At 43.0% G+C, this 19,673-nt stretch overlaps 1 protein-coding gene across 1 annotated transcript in view; it reads right to left on the bottom strand.

The window, feature by feature from the left end:
* Positions 1-5,154: 5,154 nt before the first annotated feature.
* LOC103352804 (regulator of G-protein signaling 9-like) overlaps positions 5,155-19,673 on the bottom strand; it is a 17,502-nt gene continuing 2,983 nt past the window's right edge. The window contains exons 3-19 of the mRNA XM_008275464.1: positions 19,298-19,348; positions 18,988-19,094; positions 17,707-17,758; positions 17,558-17,616; positions 17,401-17,477; positions 17,240-17,321; positions 13,936-13,998; positions 12,233-12,262; positions 12,050-12,111; positions 10,532-10,645; positions 10,327-10,442; positions 10,085-10,172; positions 9,127-9,265; positions 8,881-8,963; positions 8,420-8,543; positions 6,285-6,688; positions 5,155-5,317 (exon numbers count right to left, since the gene is read on the bottom strand). Of these exons, the coding sequence (XP_008273686.1) occupies positions 5,155-5,317; positions 6,285-6,688; positions 8,420-8,543; positions 8,881-8,963; positions 9,127-9,265; positions 10,085-10,172; positions 10,327-10,442; positions 10,532-10,645; positions 12,050-12,111; positions 12,233-12,262; positions 13,936-13,998; positions 17,240-17,321; positions 17,401-17,477; positions 17,558-17,616; positions 17,707-17,758; positions 18,988-19,094; positions 19,298-19,348 (1,814 nt within the window). The remainder of the gene's footprint in view (positions 5,318-6,284; positions 6,689-8,419; positions 8,544-8,880; positions 8,964-9,126; positions 9,266-10,084; positions 10,173-10,326; positions 10,443-10,531; positions 10,646-12,049; positions 12,112-12,232; positions 12,263-13,935; positions 13,999-17,239; positions 17,322-17,400; positions 17,478-17,557; positions 17,617-17,706; positions 17,759-18,987; positions 19,095-19,297; positions 19,349-19,673) is intronic.

The following is a 19,673-nucleotide window of genomic DNA, read 5'->3' as shown; positions in this document are numbered from 1 at the left end:
AAGAAGGAAAATTGTCAAATTGCAGTTTCCAGATGTGTGCGGCTGATTGAGACCTTTTCACACCGGCTCACTCCACTGAATACTTACTCAGAACTGGTGAATATAGGCAATCGCTCACAGTTTAGAGTTTTAATTAACTGGCATCACTCACTTCTCTTCAATATGAAAGCAAATTTGCAAATTCTTGTCAAAAAAAAGGGCCAAAAAATGCTGACCTTGATTCAGCGCTGAGAGCAGATAAAAGAGGGACGACGCCGGATATTTCCATCAAAATCTGATTAAAATGAAGCACAAAGAACAAAACAAAGCAACAAATAAAATACTAAAAACAGGGAAATCAGAGACACCAAACAGAAAACGAACAATATGCACAAACGTCCTCAAACTGAGGCCAGAAAAACCGGTTAAAAACAGCACCGAGCCACGATTTAGGCTGCGTCTGATGTATGGACCGCTCGGTTGTAACGCCAAACTCCAAGGGCTTCATTAAAAGGAGCTTCCACACAAATGTATTTTAATATATGCACACCTCAGACGAATGTTAAGCGCGTTGAATAAATTCCCTCCTTCTTGATAAGCTAATGTATGAATGGACTGCGTGTGAGCGTCCCACTGTGGGTGTTGTGAGACAGCGATCCGATGGTTCTGTTCAGAGACGCCGAAAAACACGGAGACAGATCAAAGCGCTGCTCCGGCTTCAGTTCAGTAACCTCGGCAATTCTGCGTTCCTCCGGAGCAGCCGGAGGAGACGTGGGACGGCATGTTTACAAGAAGAACGAGACGGATGTGTGTCCATGTGCACCTTCACCAACACTTTGACCTACATGGTGTCGTGGAGATCAGATGTCACGGAGCTGCTTCTGAGCAAACATCTGTATAGAGTCTGTTTGATCACCTCTCACATGAGTAAAAGTAATGAGAACATGTGTTAAAACGCTGTTAGTATCGTGTTGATGTTTAGGCTTCTGTGAAAGAACACATCTGGATGAATTCTCCTCAGACACAAGCTTGTGATAAAGTGCTGCTATATCACCACCTAGTGGCGAAACTCTGCCACCACCAGCAGCAGCAGAAGAAGGATTTACTTCTACAATTCTACAATTTCATTTAGTCGTAGTCGTTTAGTAGCAGAAGAAGGATTCAGATTATTCTCTTAATCAAACTAACGATATACAGAGGTGGGAAGTAACGAAGTACAAATACTTCAAAATATACAAGAAGAATAAAAAGAAACACGATCAGTTGTCTATAATAAAAACTTTATCAAATTAGCTACAAAAATCACAGTCCTGTACAAATACTTCTTTACTGTACTTCAGTATATGTTGCAGGTATCCGTACTTTACTTGAGTATTAATTCTTCTGACGACTTTTTACTTTTACTTCCTACATCTGAACACAAACATCTGGACTTTCTACTCCTTACAGTCTCAAAACTGGCTCGTTCCTTGTTTCAACCTCCGCGGATGACGACGTAAAAGACGTAACAACAAACGTCTTCATCTTTCCCAGCGGTGTGTGATTTGTCACTGAAGCTCAACACAACCCTGCCTGCCTCAGATGCCTGCCAGAGGCTTTTTATCACTGCAGGACTGATTTTCAGACCTAAAAGGGCAAAACGTTGAGAACCAGCTTCTGCTGAGGCTCAATTAAAGATGTTGGTAGTCTTGAAGGATGAGTGTTTCCATGTTGATTATAATGTTCATCATGTTGCTGAAAAGGAAAACTGTCCAGTGATGTGTTTCTCTGTAGCAGCACTGTGCAGCTTCTTAAAGGATGAAAACAATCCTGTTTGTGTGCTTAAAACTTTATTAGTCATCAAAAGAGGCATCATGTATCATCAAAACTAAAAACTCATTTTTACTTTTGTACTTAAGTAAATTTCTAACCCTGTATTTTTTTACTTTTACTTGACTAAAGAAGTTGAATCAGGATTTCTACTTTTACCAGAGCCTTTTTTTTACCAAGTATCTCTACGTCTATTTAAGTAAAGAATGTGAGTACTTTTGCCATCTCTGAGCAATATAAACTACTCTACTACACAGAAAAGTCCTACGATAGTAAAAGAGAAAACATGTTAGCAGTCAAATGTAGTTAAAGTATTAAAGTAAAAGCATTGGTTTGCTCTCTGGTTGCTAAATGATTTCATATCACATCAGATCATTGATTTATTGATTTATTGATTGTGTCTTTGGTAACCATTAGGAGCCTTTCTAACAGTTCTGCACATGTAGATGGGACGCCACCACTTCCTGAGGGAGCTGGACAGACAGCGTTTAGGAAAAAATACTGCATTTCAAAATGTAAATTTATTCCTGTGGGGGTTGTTTTTTATATTTTTTAAGCGTTTACCTCATTGGCATGTTTTCTCTTCCTTCTTCTCTCGCCTTTGAGGATGACCTCATGAGCACTTATATTGTTTTATGACAGACCCTCCCTCTCCTGTCCTCCCATAACATAGTCTGGTGATAAACCAGCGGCCCAGCCCTTGACCTCCTGACCCACCATGACGCTGGCCCGGCCCTCGGTACCTTTGAGGAGCCACACTGTATGGGTGGAGGTTGTCCTTCTCCTGCATTGTCACAACTCATCCTCTGACCCTGACCCTTATCCCAACCTCATCCCCAGTCAGCTGGAACAGGCTTCCAACTCCCCCGTGACCCTACAGCGGATTAGGCGCTGTATAGATAATAGATGGATGGATAAAGCTCCATCTCCTATGGCTCACCTCCATCTGGGCCTCAGAATACCCCTGATACCTCTGCAGCATGTTTTATTAATTATGGTCATTTTCCACTAACATCTGTCGTCCTACACGTTCCAACGTATTACATCCTTGCCTCTGTGTTTCTCTGCAGAGTTCATTACAACCTCCACCCGTTCAATCCGTACCGCCATCCTACCTTAACACCACCGAATCCTTTATCCGACCTTCCTCCAACTCCGAAGACTGTCCGGTCTATTTGCTCAAACGAAGCCAATCCAATGCCCCCTATGTGCTTGAAACTATCCATCCATCCATTATCTACACACCTTAATCCTCACTAGGGTCACAGGGGGCTGGAGTCTATCCCAGCTGACTCAGGATGAAGGCAGGTTCACATGGACAGGTAACCAGTCTATCACAGGGCTACACTTAGAGACAGACAACCAAGCACACTCACATTCACACCTACGGACAATTTAGAATCACCAATTAACCTCAACATGTTTTTGGACTGTGGGAGGAAGCTGGAGAACCCGGAGAGAACCCACGCTGCACGGGGAGAACATGGAGACTCCACGCAGAAAGATCCTGGGTGTCCTCGGCGACCTTCTAGTGAGGCAACAGTGCTAACCACTGAACCACCTTGCAGCGGCATTTAAATCGCCTAAAAAATATCCTTGTTTTACAGATATTTGTCAATGTTTAGGTTTTTTTTTTACAGTTTTCCACCATTTCTGCCAGATTTTTCCTTTTTTTTGTACTTCATTTCCTTCATTACCGACTGATCATCACCATTTACTGAGGCTGGAAATAATGTTTAGCAAAAACACTCGAGCTAAATAATAAACCATCTAAAGGATTCATTCACCCAAATGCAAGACGAACCTTTCTTGTAAATACAATCATTTATTGAGGCACTTGACACAAGCCATGGAATGTACAAATCAAATACAACAAGTTTAAGGTATTTTTCACATTCTTGCATCTGTAAACATGGTAAAGAGAATACATTCTGACAGTTAGTTCATGTCGTAGCGTCTCCCCACCCCCCAACGAGGAGACGAAACACCTCGCTCAGGGTAGTGGTCGGTACACAACAGCTACACACAGTGTACAAAACAGCAGTGGCGCCAAATACAAAACCATCAGCCAGGTTCCCCCCCTCCTTAACTCCACCAACTCCTCCTGCATGGAGAGCATTCGGCTGATAGGAGCGGAGCTGCAAAAATAGTCAACAAGCCGTTCGTGTGCTCTCGTTTCCCCTGAATCTGTTCAGTGGGTTCACATAGTGTGTGCAAGAGGTAAGTGAAGTGAGGATGAGGCATCTAAGTCTATTTGGCAGCACAAGAACACTTCTCTACTTCAATAAATATGTAAATACAATATCTGTCCTCATGTACACGAGCAGACCAGCTTTGGCTCGTCGCTCTCTGGGATGTAAACATGTTGGCGTTTTAACTGCTTTTGATTGTGCACCTTGGCAAAAATAGTTGGTGCATTTCTGTCCAGGTAAAAGTCAGCGTCCATGCCTGCCTTGAAGAAACCAAATCAGTAACAGCAGAATGTGTCAGGTGTGTGGCGGTGAATAAGGCCGCCGTCCGTCGCCGCTGCAGCTCACTAGCGGATTCACGGTGAGGTTTGAATGTGAGAAGCTACAGCTCAAGTCACTCAAAGCACTTGAACTTTCGTGCACCCCGCCGTCCTCTTGTGGAGTGGCCCCTGTCAAAACCCAACCTCTCCGGCCCAACCGCTGGGCTCAGCTGGTGCTCGCGTCGGTAAGGATTTGTGATCATAAGGCTGCAGTTGGAGGAACATTCCACCAATAACCTACGTTTTGAGCGTCAAACATTCTCGGTGTGTTGGCGTGAAAAGGTCCGGACTTGTGTGTTTAGTGTGTTTCTGGGAATCTGGGGGTTTTAATGACTTGAGTAGGAGTTTACATTCTAAAATTACATTCAAATTACTCATGGTGGGCTTTTAAACACACTCTAGGCCATCATCGGCATGCAGAATTGAAAGAAAACCCCATTGAACAGTTAAATTAATAAATAAAATGCTTGCATTCCTTTGAGAGGAGGAGCTGCACTGGAAGAATTAGGACTCATGACCCCAGTGTTTCTACAATCCTGGGTTGCTGCCCTGTGTAGGAGCGCGTAACAGCTGTAAACAGCTGTGGATAAACACTGCGTATTGAGCCATATTTTGGATAAACTGTTTTGGAAATCTTGAGCGTGCAGAGCAGAGGAGGATTATGCTGCAACAGATGTGACACTTGGACCTTTTAAGCCAACAGTCAGTCAGGTGTCTGATACTCAAAACCTTTCCCTTAAGGACACAACGAGTTGATAAATCCCAGATTGAGTGCTTTGTGTGTGTCCTTAAGTTGTTTGTGTTCTATATTGTGGCCTGGTCCCATTGTTTCATACTTGGACTGTGGATCCAGACTGTTAGCCCGTCCCGTTGTGTGGCGTGAGGCTCTCCCAGGGACAGATGATCTCTTTGGCTCCTACTCCTCCCCGAGAGGCAGCCCTGCTCTCCTCGTCCTCGTCCTCGGACTCTATGGGATAGATGCGGCACTCTGGGGGGATATCCACTTTAATCTGGAAAAAACTGACAAGCGCAGCAGAAAGGACCTGATAAGACACTCAGCAGGCTTCAAGACATGAGATAGTGACGATATTTGTTATTTGTTAGCTTTCTACTCTGATCTTTCGTATTTGAATATAAAAATACATCAATTTTATAGGAAGTGTGGCCCCTTTTAAAGCTGCTTCAGTTTTAGGCTAAAATTGCTCGAGCCACTGACATCAGCTTGGTATTTTGGTGGACTTCATTTATGCTCATCTACAAACACGCCATCCCCACTGTGAAGCACGGTGGTGGCAGCATCATGACGTGAAGATTCTTATCTTACAGACAGCATCAAGTTGCCCTCCAGAGTTTGTCCACACTTTGCTGCATTCGTTTCACCCTCTGGATTACAAGCCTTCTAGGGCTGCTGCTGCTGAGAAGCATCATGATGCTGCCACCTCCATGCTTTACTATAGGCTTGTTGTGTTTGTGATGAGCTGCAGTGTCTGGTGTCCACCGAACACGCTGTTCATCAAGTGGCCAAAAGGTGCATGAGGATATGCTGATGCCTTTTCTGTGACTCTTCTGAGGAGCCAGTTCATAGAAAAATTGATGAATTATAAATGTGGTGCTGCCTACTGGCCAAACCAAGCATGGACGGTGTAGGGAAGAAAGCCACAAGAAGCCAGTGGCAGCATCACTGTTGTCGCTGTTTATTGTACTTTTGTAGAGTTCTTGGTGTTTTCAGTCAAACATCTGGATGGGGTTTACAGATGTGTTTGGGTTGCCTGACTTTTGGTAGCTTGCCAAAATGCATAAACTCTGCAATACGGGGAGTGAACAACCGAACAGCTGATTAAACCGTGAATGGAACATGAGTCGGAACTCATTTGTTTTTGATGGCTCCCTCCACAAATTCACTCACTACAGCTGTGATGTCAGTGAAATCAGTGAGGGTTCAGGCCTCATGGTGGAGGCTGAGACCGGACCTTTGTCTCCCACTTACTTGCCAATCCTTCTGGGCGGAGCCTGACTGGGTTCGTCCGGGCTGATTGGCTGAATTCGGCTACTTGTCCCGGCAGCTGAGTGACATTTGGGCGACAGGCTGGCGAACATGGTGGACGGGGTGCAGCCGCGCTTCAGCAGGCGACGCAGGGAAAGAGCCACGCGAGACTTGGACACGCTCCCTCTGGCGGGGCCTCGGGCCTCGTGGTTCCCCTCGGCTCCCCCCTCGCTGGCTTCCCCTCGCCGCTCGGAGGCCGAGTTGCTGTCTAAGGCCACGCTGATGGGGGACGGGCAGGCCGGGGTGTGGGCCAGGAAGGGGAGAGAGGGCGAGGCTGTGGCGGAGGGGGAGTCGGTGATGCCAGAGTAGACGGCCAGGTGAGGGACTGGAGTGGTGAAGCGGCACAGCTGTGAGGTCAGAGGGCATGAAACACAGTCAGAGGGCATCCATGGACAGAGTCACTCCAGCAATAGGTTCCCTGCACACAAAACTATTCTGTTAATGGACTTAACGAGAGATTAAATAAACCTCATTATAGCAGCATGTGACAGAAATATGGATGTGGATTTGTGCAACCACGGAAAATGAATATTGTGGGTCATCATAAAGCTGCCACAAAAGCTCATCGTCTGCTCAAAGGTAAATAAAAGCCGTGTTTACTTGTGATATTAAAATGTTCTGTAGGGCAACCGAGTAGCAGCTCAGAGGAAACAACACCGTGTTAAAGAAGCTGGACAGCAAAGAGGCGACCTGAAGGCCTCATGAATGAGAATTTGCCAAAACTATGAAGCTTTTCCCTGTTTCCTCCTTTAACGGGGCATCTAAAGTTCAATAAAGTGAACTCATATGTGGTGATGTGACACTAAAGTTGATGCATATGATGCGTTTCTTTACTCTACATAAAACAAATATCCACTTAAAGTTAAACTAAACATTTATAGTCACACAAACCAATACGAACAAACCACAGGAAAATACATGACCAGGTGTTATAATGCATTTTAAAGACCAATAGATGCTCTAATGGCAAGATATGTTCTAGATTTCAACTATCGTCTTTTTAAATGAACGATTAATCATTTAATTCACAAGGTGTAAGATCACGTGTTCACAAGAGCAGCAAATGCTCACATTTAGGAAACTGAAAGCGTCCGATATTTTGCATTTTTGGTTGAAAGGTAGCTTTAAAAATTAATCAAGTAACAAAAGTGTGATTTATTTCCCATCCGTTAGTAGGGAGTTCGTAAGAATGGCGGATGTTTTGAAAGAAAGAAAGAAAGAAAAAAAGAAAGAAAGAAAGAAAAAGAGCATTGTGTATAGTGATGATCGGTGAATAAATGACAACATAAGACAAACACAACAACATGAGGTGGTTTCGTTTTATTCGCTCATGAGTGATGACAAAGAAAACAGAGAACTACAGAACACTGAATGAGCCGAGACGGACACAACAACACATGTGATATGAGAAACAAATGACAGACGGTTACAGCTCGTATGGACAGAAATGAACCAGATGAGGACAAACTGCATGGATCAGACTCGTGTGTGGACGTGTGATTAAAGGCTCAGCTCGCCCAAATCACAGACAGAGATAAGCATCACTGAGACGCCAGATATTCAGTTTAGTTTCTAGCAAAATAACCATAAAGTGTCTGTGATCTCAAAACCAAAACTGTGTTGCATAACTAGACGCCACAAGTGGGAAATTTGCGATATTTTTGCAACTTACTGTCTAATATATGAGTTTTTCTTTACATTTTTAACACTTCTAACGCTACAGCTAAATTCCACGTGTATGTTCACTATTGCACGTGCCCGTTCCTAAACACTTTCCATTTTTAAGGTACATTTCTTGCACTTTCTGCAGCACTAATAAAGGATTAGGTTTTAGTCTGCATTTAGAGGCAGAAACAACCACTAGTTCAGAGTTTTTGGAAAATATTGATTGTAGCAGCTTTAAATTTACACTAAAGAATAAATATTAGGAAATAAACTACACCAAAATGTTTAACAACAAAAGTGAGCTAATCCTAATCCTGGCTGGTACATGACTGAACATCAGGTTGTTATTTGGAGGGCCGACGGGGAGGCACCTCCTTGCCCTCCTTGCCCTGCTGGCTCAGTTTGCTCATGACCTGCGTGATGTCGACGGGGGCGCTGGCGGCCATCTTGGCTCTCTGCTCCTCCTCCTGCTGCCGGAGGATGATGGGGCTGAGACTGGGCCGTCGGTTCCTCGCGTTCTGCTCCAACTGGGCGTCACTGAGACGACAGAACACAAAGAGGAAGGACGGAGAAGAATTAAGAGAGAGTCGCAGGGGAAATGGAAAAGGGAGGAAAGAACCAGGAGGGAAAGACAAGGTGGAATTTAAAACCAGTATTGTGATGGATGTGGTTGTTTCGGTCTGAGAGATGAGAAACTTCGTCAATCTTTGCTTTGACTAAAACACTTTCTTTTCCTCATTTATCATAGTGTGCTTTACCAGATAAGCTCATCCAATTTAGACTGACATTGTCAAGTTTTTCCCAGTTTTACCAGTTGAAAAGAGTTCAACTGCCAAAAAAGTGCCATTAATTAAATGCAAAAGCCGCCTCTTACGTGAACTTGTGCTCCTCTGGAGCGATGGCCTTCTTCATCGTGTCCTTGAACACTGGAGACTTGATGTAGCGGCCGTACTTGTCCTGCAAAACATGTAAAACCTCATTATGAATCCATTTCTCACTTCAGTTAGTTTTGTGTCTCTTTTCTCAGATAAATTAACAGAGAAGTTATTCCAATCAGAGCGAGACATTTAACAACAGAGTTCTCCAGTGATTGAAGCCCCCTCCTGGTGCGTTCACTGACCTTCTTCATGAGCATGTAGATGTGAGTCTGGGCTGCGTCCAGCACGTATCTGTGCGGGTGTCTCAGGCCGCTCACTGTGATCTCCATCGTCTTTCCATCGATGTTGATCCACCGCGGAGCACCGCGAGCCAGGAAGGTCCTGGGGTTAAAATAATGGGATTAACAAAGAGGAGACGCTTAAACATTGAACTGAAGTCACTCAGAAAATGTTTAGTCTGTCCTTAGTTTAGAGCAAAACATCGACACGGCTGAAAACTGTCCAGGGCAGCCAACAGTCGTGTTCATGATGCAGATACTTTTGTCTTTAAGGTCTGAAGCATGATATGTTTTTAAAATCTGATACTAAAATAATTGTGCATCACAATCAGTGTTGTTGGTAATTAATGAAATATTCCAGACTGTGTTTATTAAAAAAGACAATCCTATTAGCATTTATTCTAAGGAGAATAATTCATTATTTATGCTTCATTCACTTACAAACAACATAATGTAAACAAACTTCATTTAAGAGGTTAAAATCCTGGATGATATTATTTTATATAAATATAATATTTGGAATTTATGATCAAGGCTGATGTTGGTTCAAAAAAATAGTGGAAAATAACATTAAGATCTAACACTTTCATGGCACTATTTTTGATGCAGGCGTTTTTGCCCTTAAGAACCTTTTGTATGATTTTTTAAAGTGACGTCTGAGGGTTGAAAAAATTTGGGAAAAATGTCTGGTTTTGTCTGACCAACATGTAATTTACAGTCAAAGTGATATAAAGCAGTAAATCCTCAAAGCTGAGAAATTGCAGCATTGGATGTTTGTTTGTTTTTTTATTATAATTATATTTAAACCAGTTTGCTGATTGCTTTTCTGTTTCTCTATTACTCTATGTTCACCCTCCACTGCTGTCAATATTCATCAGAAAAAACAAATATTTAGTGTAAAGAGAAGAAATGAACGCATTACTTGTAGATCTGCTGAGCTTTCTCTTTCATCGTGGCAGCAGCGCCCCACTTCAGGTCCTCACAACTTTCCCAGAATGCCAAGTTCTCACCTAAGTGGGGTCAGAATCAAAGAGGAAACAATGCAGAAGAAAACACAGTCACTGCACCGTTCTCAGGCTCTTCTGGTGGCTAAAAAATTAACTTACAGGGCAGCACGTTTGCAACAATAACGCATTAGTGGTGCTAAATCTAACTAAATCTTACTGCTGAATTCTTTCTTCAGGAAGAGCCTAAAACCATCTCGTCCTATGGGGTCTGAGAGCAGCTCTCCGAAGCTGAACGTCCACCTCTCCACTCGCATCTTAGTCGGGACGTCCACACTATTAAAACCAGGAAGAAAATCGTCAAAATCAGCGAGATATTTGAAGCGCCGTCCGCTCACGACGTGCACAACGCTCCGCTGACTCACTAGAGCCTGTTCAGGGACCACAACGTGACGTCGTCGGTGAGCCAGGGGTTGCTGGGAAGACACTTGGAGAGGAAAGGGTCGTGGCTGTTGTAGGTGGTGCAGTATTTCACCAGTCTGCAAGGAAGAGGAAGAAAGAATTCACCGTCTGTGATATCTGGAGTCTCTTCATTAAAAGCAGCCACAGGTGGTTTATAAAAGTTCCCTCCAGTGTGTGAGCTAACTGGCATCATGTCATCTCCCATGAATGAACCAATGATGCACCAGTGATGAGACTAAACACTGGATGATCGTCTCTGGTTTTTATTTGTAAGTAAAATTGGCAGAAAATGTAAATGAGTGCAGTAAATTTGTGGACTTTTGTGTGTCTATTGGACATCCCTGAGTTAAAAATGTCTCCTGTGACTTCTAGCAATCCTCCATCAGCCGGTGGAGATACTCATACTCATTATATTTTGGTATGATTCTAAGAAAATGTAAAAGAGTTTAGTGAATCTGTGGAAACCCGGGCCACATTCCTGATTAAAGCTGTCCCCTGTGGTGGACTTTTATAGCCTCCATGTGGGAAGATGGCTTTTTACAGCTGGCTGGGGAGCAGCTCCAGACCCCACCTGGCCGTCATCTGGGCTGATTAGACCTGCTTTCCAGCCCTCGTCCTTCTCCCCGCCTGATTGGGCCACCACCCAGTTCCCTCCTCCAATCAAACTGCAGCAATCAGCACACCTGGGCTTTAAACCTGCAGCTCAGCACACAGTCTGGTTGGCTTTAAGGTCTGAGTTACTTATAGCTGCTGAGAAATGGTCACCAGTAGCTTGTATGGGTTTTGGGGCACTTATTTGTTTCGCTTATTCTTTTCATTTGCATCCGTTTGTTATTTTCTTTTCTTACCCGGGGTGTTGCTACCTCGTCTTTTAGTTTGTCTGAAAAGTTTAGCTGTTATCTTGACTTTGCTAGTTTCTGCAGTTTGTTTGCTTTGACTTGGTTCTTTGATTGAGCAGCACCCCACAGCCCTGTTGTTTTCTTTGCAGTGTTATCACCTTTCTTCTTTGTTAATTATGTCATAAAGCAATAAATGGCTTCACTGAACCACCTGCTTTTATGAGTCGGGGTGCAACAGGAAGATTTGAATGTGGCAGATGTACGATTTTAGTAAAATTATGGAAATTCACATATAAATCAAGAAATACTGCTCATCCCTGAGTCGACATGTTCAATGCATTTGTAGTGAATCCAGATCATTCCACAAACTAACATTATTCGGTTCTATGTTTTCGAAAACAACACTTACTGACCATTGTAGAGCTTTAGTGACGCCACATTTGCTTTCTTACTCTAACTACATTCCTGATTGAATATAATTTTTAATCAAATCTCTTGTGCAGGACTTCTACCAGTCCTACGTTTGCACATCATACGGTGGAGATAAACCGAAACCGACGTGTGTGTTTATGCTACTTTCAGACATTCGCTTCATGATGCAGCCAGTCTGAGGTTTGTCACAGATACGAGGCGACGTCTTACGCTCCGATGGACACGGACGACTTCACTCTGGGCCTCATGATGGACTGCTGCGTGAAGATCATCTGCAGGGAAGCAGAGGAGACGCGACAGCCAGAACAATGTGCAGCTGTCAGTCGATGAATGAAACCACATAATAGAAGTCAAAGGAGGAGCGAACTGCAGAAAAAGAAAAAGCTCACTTACGATTCTCTCGTAGAAGTCGGGCGTTTTTGTCTGTGAAAACATATATATGTATACATTAATACAGATTACACACCACATCACATCATTATATATAAAAATACATGTAAACGTGAGTGTGTGTGTGCACGTATGAGCTTTTATCTTTTGGGGATTATTTTTTCAAAACAGAGTCTGAACTCTCTGAACTGAAAACCGACGAGCAGATTTGAAGGACGTGTTATCTTTTTCACAATCAGAAGCCATAAAGAAACCGAATGAATCATCTCCTTTTCAACTTTCCAGTGGTCCTGAAGCTACTCGTGGATCAAATCTAAGCTTAAAATTGTGACTGTTCCACAAAAAAATCAAACCTTATTCTGCATGTCTCATTTTTTTTTTAAAATGCCAAAAATAAACTGTTTGCAAATATCCATCCATCCATCATCTATGCACCTCCCCCACTAGGGTCATGGGGGGCTGGAGTCTATCCCAGCTGACTCAGGGTGAAGGCAGGTTCACCTGGACAGGTAACCAGTCTATCACAGGGCTACACTTAGAGACAGACAACCAAGCACACTCACATTCACACCTACGGACAATTTACAATCACCAATTAACCTCAACATGTTTCTGGACTGTGGGAGGAAGCCGGAGAACCCGGAGAGAACCCACGCTGCACGGGGAGAACATGGAGACTCCACACAGAAAGATCCCGGGTGTCCTCACTGGGATTCAAACCGGCGGTGCTAACCACCGAGTCACCTTGCAGCTCCTTGCAAAATCCAGATTTAGTAAAAAATATTATTTATTTCTGCAATCTATGATGCAACTGAGAAGCCATTCGTGACACCACTGGGACCAACAGGTTGAACTGCTGGCCATGTTTACACAAAACAGAAAATAGGCAAGTGTGGAAACTACCTAAATACATAAGTAGTTAAATATCTATAGAGTGTAGAGTCATGTCCACAGTATCAATAACATCTGGAGGCAGCAAGAAAATGTTGTGCAAGTTGATTTCAGTTCTTTCCCCAATTTTTATAAAATAAATAAATCAGGATTTTTTTTTTAATTTTTTTTTTTTAAGGATTTAAGGTTTCATTATGAGTTCTCTCTACTTCTATCCCCGCTTGTGCTGTTTCCATGGAGATGCAGGACTTTAATATTTATGTGATAAATAAGCCAACAGTGAGCAAAAATGTGACAAAACATCTCAGAACCTGCTTGGAGTTCAGAGGGTTAAAAAAAAGTACCAGTTCAACACAGATTTCCTTTAACTTTTCTGCACTTATGATGGAACAACATTTTTAAAAAATGATGCAGAAAAAACTAAAGTTATTGTCTTTTATATTTCCTGCACTCCTCTTCTTTGGCAAATCATTACTTGTTCTTGCAGCAGAACTAACGAGGCAGCAGACACTATGGAGGTCTGATAAGAAACGTGTCAGGTACAAACATGAAGGTGTGTGTATTTGTGTGTGTGTGTGTGTGTGTGTTGGGGTTTATAACCAATTTAAAAGTCTGGATACAAAAGCAGAGTCATGGGGAATGCCTGCAGGAGAGAAGAGAAGAAGGAGAGATTAATGTTAACAGAAGAAACCGCAGACGTGAAACAGAGAGAGAGAAAGCAGGTATCTGCATCCATGCATTAAAGCCTCTTATTGAATATAAGCTGATTGAGAGGAATTATGTTCATACGGGTCACGCAGGGCCTCACCTGTTACCTCGTCTGCGTTGGGATCTATCCGTCGCTCCAGCCCGTAGTCCATGCCGCTCACCGTCCCCGGCTGCAAACCCACCGACAAAAACCACACATTACACAACGCGTGTTTACCAAAGGGCTAATTAATTAAAGCAGAGGGCTGTTTTATAATGCTAATCATCGGCTGATGATGTGCAGCACTTCTCTGGGCCATGAGAGCGGCCAGCAATGAGCAAAACGCACTCGTGGACGTCATGCATCATTATTGTTTCCATCAGAGGCTTTAAATATGTGTTCACTTGAAACCACACTCACATGAATAAATCTGTAACTGAAACACAAAGCTGGCTTTAAATGTGGTTAGTGAGTCTTAAACGGGCAAAAAAGTGTGATTTAGATCAAGATTTTACTTCAGATGCTGCGTAAAGATTAATATTCAAGCTTCCAATAGGTGAAGATAAAATCATCGCATTCAGAAACAACCACGATAGTGCAAAAACAGTCTGACAAAAGAGTTTCAGGGTCTTTTTGTCGCTCATCGCTGCTGCAGGTTCAGAAACCCTCTTAATGAAACAACATTTGTCATTCTGGAGGGAAAATTAATGGAAATGTTCCTACTTGAGATAAATGTGAACAATTTTTGAGGACAAAAATGGAAAACTAACAATGTGACGTGTGAAAATCATCTTCTTTTTCATCATCACCTTGTTACCATACATCCATGTGATGCTTTTTATATGTTAGAAGATACATTATGAGCAAAATAAGGCCCATGTGTCTCATAAACAATTATTCCGATTTCTGGGGTTGCGTACATGATAAATCTAAGGAATCGATCCTGAATCAGTGGCTGAAATAATCCAATGTTACAACTTCCTACAGTGTGGATGAGCGGGACTCAAAAATGCACCTACGGCATCCGTAACGGTCACTAATTAGCCGTCTGTAAGCTGCTTCTTTAACCAGGACACACACTGATGCTTCTTCTAGTATTTACTCGATATTTCGGCACAAAACGGCAAAATCTACCCTTTGAAACTTAAATTCATTAGCGTTGAGAAGCGCTCCTGTTTAATTAAACACACTCAGCTTTGCTTTAATTCTTCTGGGAGCTCATGACGGCAGATGCAGCAAACTTCAGACAGAAGTTGCTGAACTATTGTCCGGTCATGACTCTGCTGTGGCATTATGCTCCAGTATTGACTATTATACTGGAGTTGTTTCCCACTGAAGGGAACTTTTTGCCAGCAGCTGTCAAACAAAAGTCTCATTAAGCAGCAACACACACACACGCCTACAACCATAGGAAACTAACCAACAGGCAACACAAGAAGAGATCTGCAGTCAGGTTTTCTGGGCATCAATCAGTTTCTGGGAATATGCATTAAGGTGAAATCGATTTGATGCAATCTGCAAAATCACAAAGGCTGCAATTTAGGAAATATGTAGCAGCTGATTTGATAAATTTACGCTTTTGATGCTATCTTTCAATATATTAAATGGTGGATATTGAACCTAAGCTTGACTTTAAACTAAACAAATCAAAAACCAAGTCGCAACATCTGTCTGAAAAACACTCATGATTAGATATTTTCCCTGAATCGTTCAAATCCTGACTGTCTGGACCTCAAGAATATGCAATAAAGCATTAAAGTGTGGATAATATACCAATTAGTGCCTAATCAAATTACTATAAACCAGTTAACACATAAACTCAGGGGTCTGTCATTAATCTGTCGTCCCTGTCGGTCGCTCTGTAATCCGGCTTCACAACACGACGCCGTGGATGAGCGTGGACGTGCAAACCGCTGCACCGCGTTCTCCTATGCAGCGTGAAATATTAATCACCGGTGCCCTTTTCCTCCGACTGGACATGCAATGGTAATGAGGCATCATGGGTAGAGATAATGAGATACCCTGGGAAGTATTGAGGTGGCACGCAATTTATTTTCAGACTTCTGTGTCTGCTGGCAGTCCACTTACATCTACATGAAGCCGCATCCTGTGTTCACAGCGCAGCGGCTGATGACTATCTGAGTGTGAGAGCGCTCGAGTTGCTCGTGTTGTGGGGACGTGAGTCTGTTTGCAGAGTCACATTGTGCGACGCCGACTCCCTTCTAGGGGCAAAGAGATGCTCCTCAATCGATCCTCAATCATTACATTTTAAAATTAAGACTCAGTTTAAGGTTAGGTTGAAGTTAGGAGAAATTAAAGCTAATAAATCAAGTTTATTTACACGTTTGAAGTAACCTGAGGTGACCCAAAGTGCAGGCAGCGACAAAAAGTGCAAAAAGAAATCCATTTGTAAAAGAGAGAGCAAATGTAGACACAGAATTGTCTCCTTTTCAGCTTCTCAATAACACAAATAAGCTTAAAATCGTTATATTTTACAAAAATCACTTTGTTCTAAGTGTCTGATTTTCAAAAATTACAAAAATGAATCATTTGTAAAAACAAGATTCGTTAAAAGACAAAAAATTCTGCATTTCTTGGTGCAACTAAGAAGTCACTGATGACACCACAGCGACCAACAGTCATGTCACAAAAAATCAGAAACTTTTTTAGCTGGACTGGGTTGAACTTATTCAACCGATACGAGGTGCGTCAGAAAAGTTCCAGGACTGGTGTCACAAAAGATATATTTCAAACCCAAACTACAAACTACGAGTTTTCCCCTTCAGATGATCAACCAGCACGTCTACAAAGAGATCCTGCAGCGTTTGCTTCGTCCAGAAGAGGCAGAGTTGTGTCAGGACCAGTGGTGGCTGCTTCACCATGACAACGCCCTGAGCATCCCACAGTTCCTGGTTGAGAAGAACATCTCCGTGCTGGAGCAACCTCCCTACTCACCCCACCTGGCTCCATGGGATTGTTTCCTCTTCCCCAAGCTCAAGGGGGTCATCAAGGGGACCCGTTTAGAAGACAACATCAAGATGGCTGGACAACGGAGCTGCAGAGGATCCTGGAGGAATCCTTCCAGGAGTGCATGGTGGCGCTGAGAGAAGGCTGGGGAGGTGTGTTAGACTCCAGGGGGATTACTACGAAGGGGAAAACTGGTAGTCTGGATTTGAAATCTATCTTTTGTGACACCAGTCCTGGAACTTTTCTGACACACCTCGTACATATTAAACAGATTTTTTTTTCACATACTCAGTGTTTTTGTGCAGATAAGACAGAAGTTGTACATAAACCACCTTCTCCAGAACCTCAGACAGGAACAGAAGCTTGGATTTGGGAAGTTATTGAAGCTGTATTTCTGTATGTTTGGCTGGGTTACTGCATTGGGGTTAGTCAAGGAAGCAGCTTTGGTGTGAGTGCGTTCTCACCGGAGGTCTGTGAACCACCCAGTAGGCTCTCTCCTGGCACTCGAACACAACGCGGTCCGGCTTCTTCCTCTCCTTGGCGGCTCTGAAATCGCACAACAAATCGTAACGCCTGCTCGACCTTGAAGCTGAGCGACGCCCCCCTGAGCTTCTCGCACACCTACCTGTACTGTTCTTTAGCTTGCATCACGATGAAATCCCATTTATGATTCATCCACTTGTGAAGACGGTTGTACTGCTCCTGAGGACAGAAAATAACACCTCGGTAAATGCCAGCAGAGGAAAATGCATTACTCCTGGGCCTCTCGGTCTCATTCTCACCTGCTCGTGCAGCTCCAGGATTCCTTTCTTGCGTATGTTTCTTTTCGCCAAGTAGATCGCTTCAGCGGCGAAACAGACAGGAGTGTTAACTGATTGTAGGGAACGGGATTAAAAACAAAAAGCATGTGGCAGGCTGCAGTCACACTCACCGTAATCTGTGTCCTCCACAGGCCACTGCTGTGTGGGCCAGAAATACGGCGTCTGAGAACAACAAATGGCATCACAAGCGTTGTTGTGGGTTGGATTTGTTTGCTGCAGACCTCATGACGCCTGAATGAGTTTCTTTTACTGTGGCTCAGGAAACCAAAACCAAGACCAATTTGTGGTTTTCCACGAGAAAATAAAACAGTAAGCAGATTGTTTTCCTCTTGCTTCTGCCTTTTATGTAGTTTTTAATAGTAAACTCTGAATTTATTTGCACGTTAGATCAGTTGTAAAAAAAAAAATATTGTAGTTTTTATCCAGTCGACCGGCCAAACATTCCCTTTCTTATGTGATAATTTGCTGGTTTTCTCGGTTTCCTGCCACCAGAATAAGAAGAAGACGGATACTTTAGGTACTGAGAAATGTCACATAACAAAAACAGGAATCAGAAATTCTTCACAGATTAGAAGATAGTAAAGATAACTATCTGTTGCAGGCTTAATTATCTTTTTAGAAGTTAGTGTGTGCTTATGCAAAGAGAGGCAGCATTGAGCCGGCTTTCTAAAAATCATAAAAAGCTAATATAATTAAATCTATAGAGCATACCTAAAAAAAAACAGCCATCTTGACTTGCATGCATTTTTTAAAAACCACCGATCTTTTAGCTTTGATTGAAGAAAAAGCAGAGAAACTTTGGCCCATAATAAGAATGGATTGAGATTTAAATGTGCTGAAATAAAATCAGAATTGTCTTTAATATAATCAATTCTAAAAAATAGAAAACTCATTTAGATTTTTGAGGAAGACTGCTTCAGTTGCAGTGTGTTACAGGACGTCCACGGCTTAATTTAAAGGTGACATGTGGTGTTCGTTTTGCAAACAAACAAAAGCTAGACTACAAGCCAGAACGCAGTGTGTGAACCCTTGAGATTTACTGACATGTGTTGAATGCGTTTGCTTCCACTGAATATTTTCAGCTTGTTTACTTGCAGGTTTTTCCTTCACTGCCTTTGTTGGAACATGTTTTTCTTTTTGCCACATCAAGTCAAACAACTGATCGTGTATCACATCGCCTGTGTGTGTTCCTGCACAAGCATCCCTCACAAACAAACCGTGGAGCCGCTCATGAGAACAAAACAACAGCGTAACCACAGGGCACCTTTTAAATCAGCCACAACAAACACGGGAGCGCTCCATCCAAACTGTTATGACCTGCAAATGACATCACCTCGGCTGTGTTTTGGGTGGAAAGCGTACCCTGAGGTTAAGAAATGTGTTGTGTTTACCTGGAAGCGATACAGGGACGCATCAGGTTTGATCACTAAGCGTTTGTGGTCTTGTAGCGGGTAGATGTATCCCAGCGCCACCAGCATCGAGCCAAAACTCCTCGCCTCTAAAGAACAACAGACGGAGAGACGAGCAGGAATTCAACAGCCGCTGCATTTCTGTTGGTACTCGCTGCAAAAGGAGGCTTCATGGCCACTTTATACTGATTATCTAACGTGATAACATCTGAAAAAACAGGTTTTATTCTAACAAAGAAGGCACCTACAGCTGATGTTCTGTGTACATTTGGACAGCCGCCTCATCTCTCACCTTGTGGGTCTACTTGGAATCTGTCGGCGAGCCACGCAATTATGTCTTCACCTGAGGAGAAAGAAGCCAAGGTCTGAAGTAAAGAACTCGCAGAGATATGCAGCAGCTGTTAAAAAGGCAGCAAACAACTTTAACTGAAGGCTGTTTGTGTGTCGACAGGTAGGCGGGTGTGTGGCGGTAAATGCCAAACAGCTGATGTGGGGAGAGGAGCGGGAGGAGGAGGATGAAGGCAGGGGGTCTGTGGGGGAAAGGGAAGGAAAGGACAAAGGAAAGGAAAGGACAAAGGAAAGGAAAGGACAAAGGAAGCAAGGAAAGAGATAACAGAAATAAACAAAAGGAAGAAATAAAGAAGAAAAAAGGAAAAGACAGAGGAAGC

This window comes from Stegastes partitus, unplaced genomic scaffold (assembly GCF_000690725.1).
Source record: "Stegastes partitus isolate 25-593 unplaced genomic scaffold, Stegastes_partitus-1.0.2 Scaffold52, whole genome shotgun sequence".
NCBI classification, from domain to species: Eukaryota; Metazoa; Chordata; class Actinopteri; family Pomacentridae; genus Stegastes; species Stegastes partitus.
This window is presented reverse-complemented; position numbering and strand designations above follow the sequence as displayed.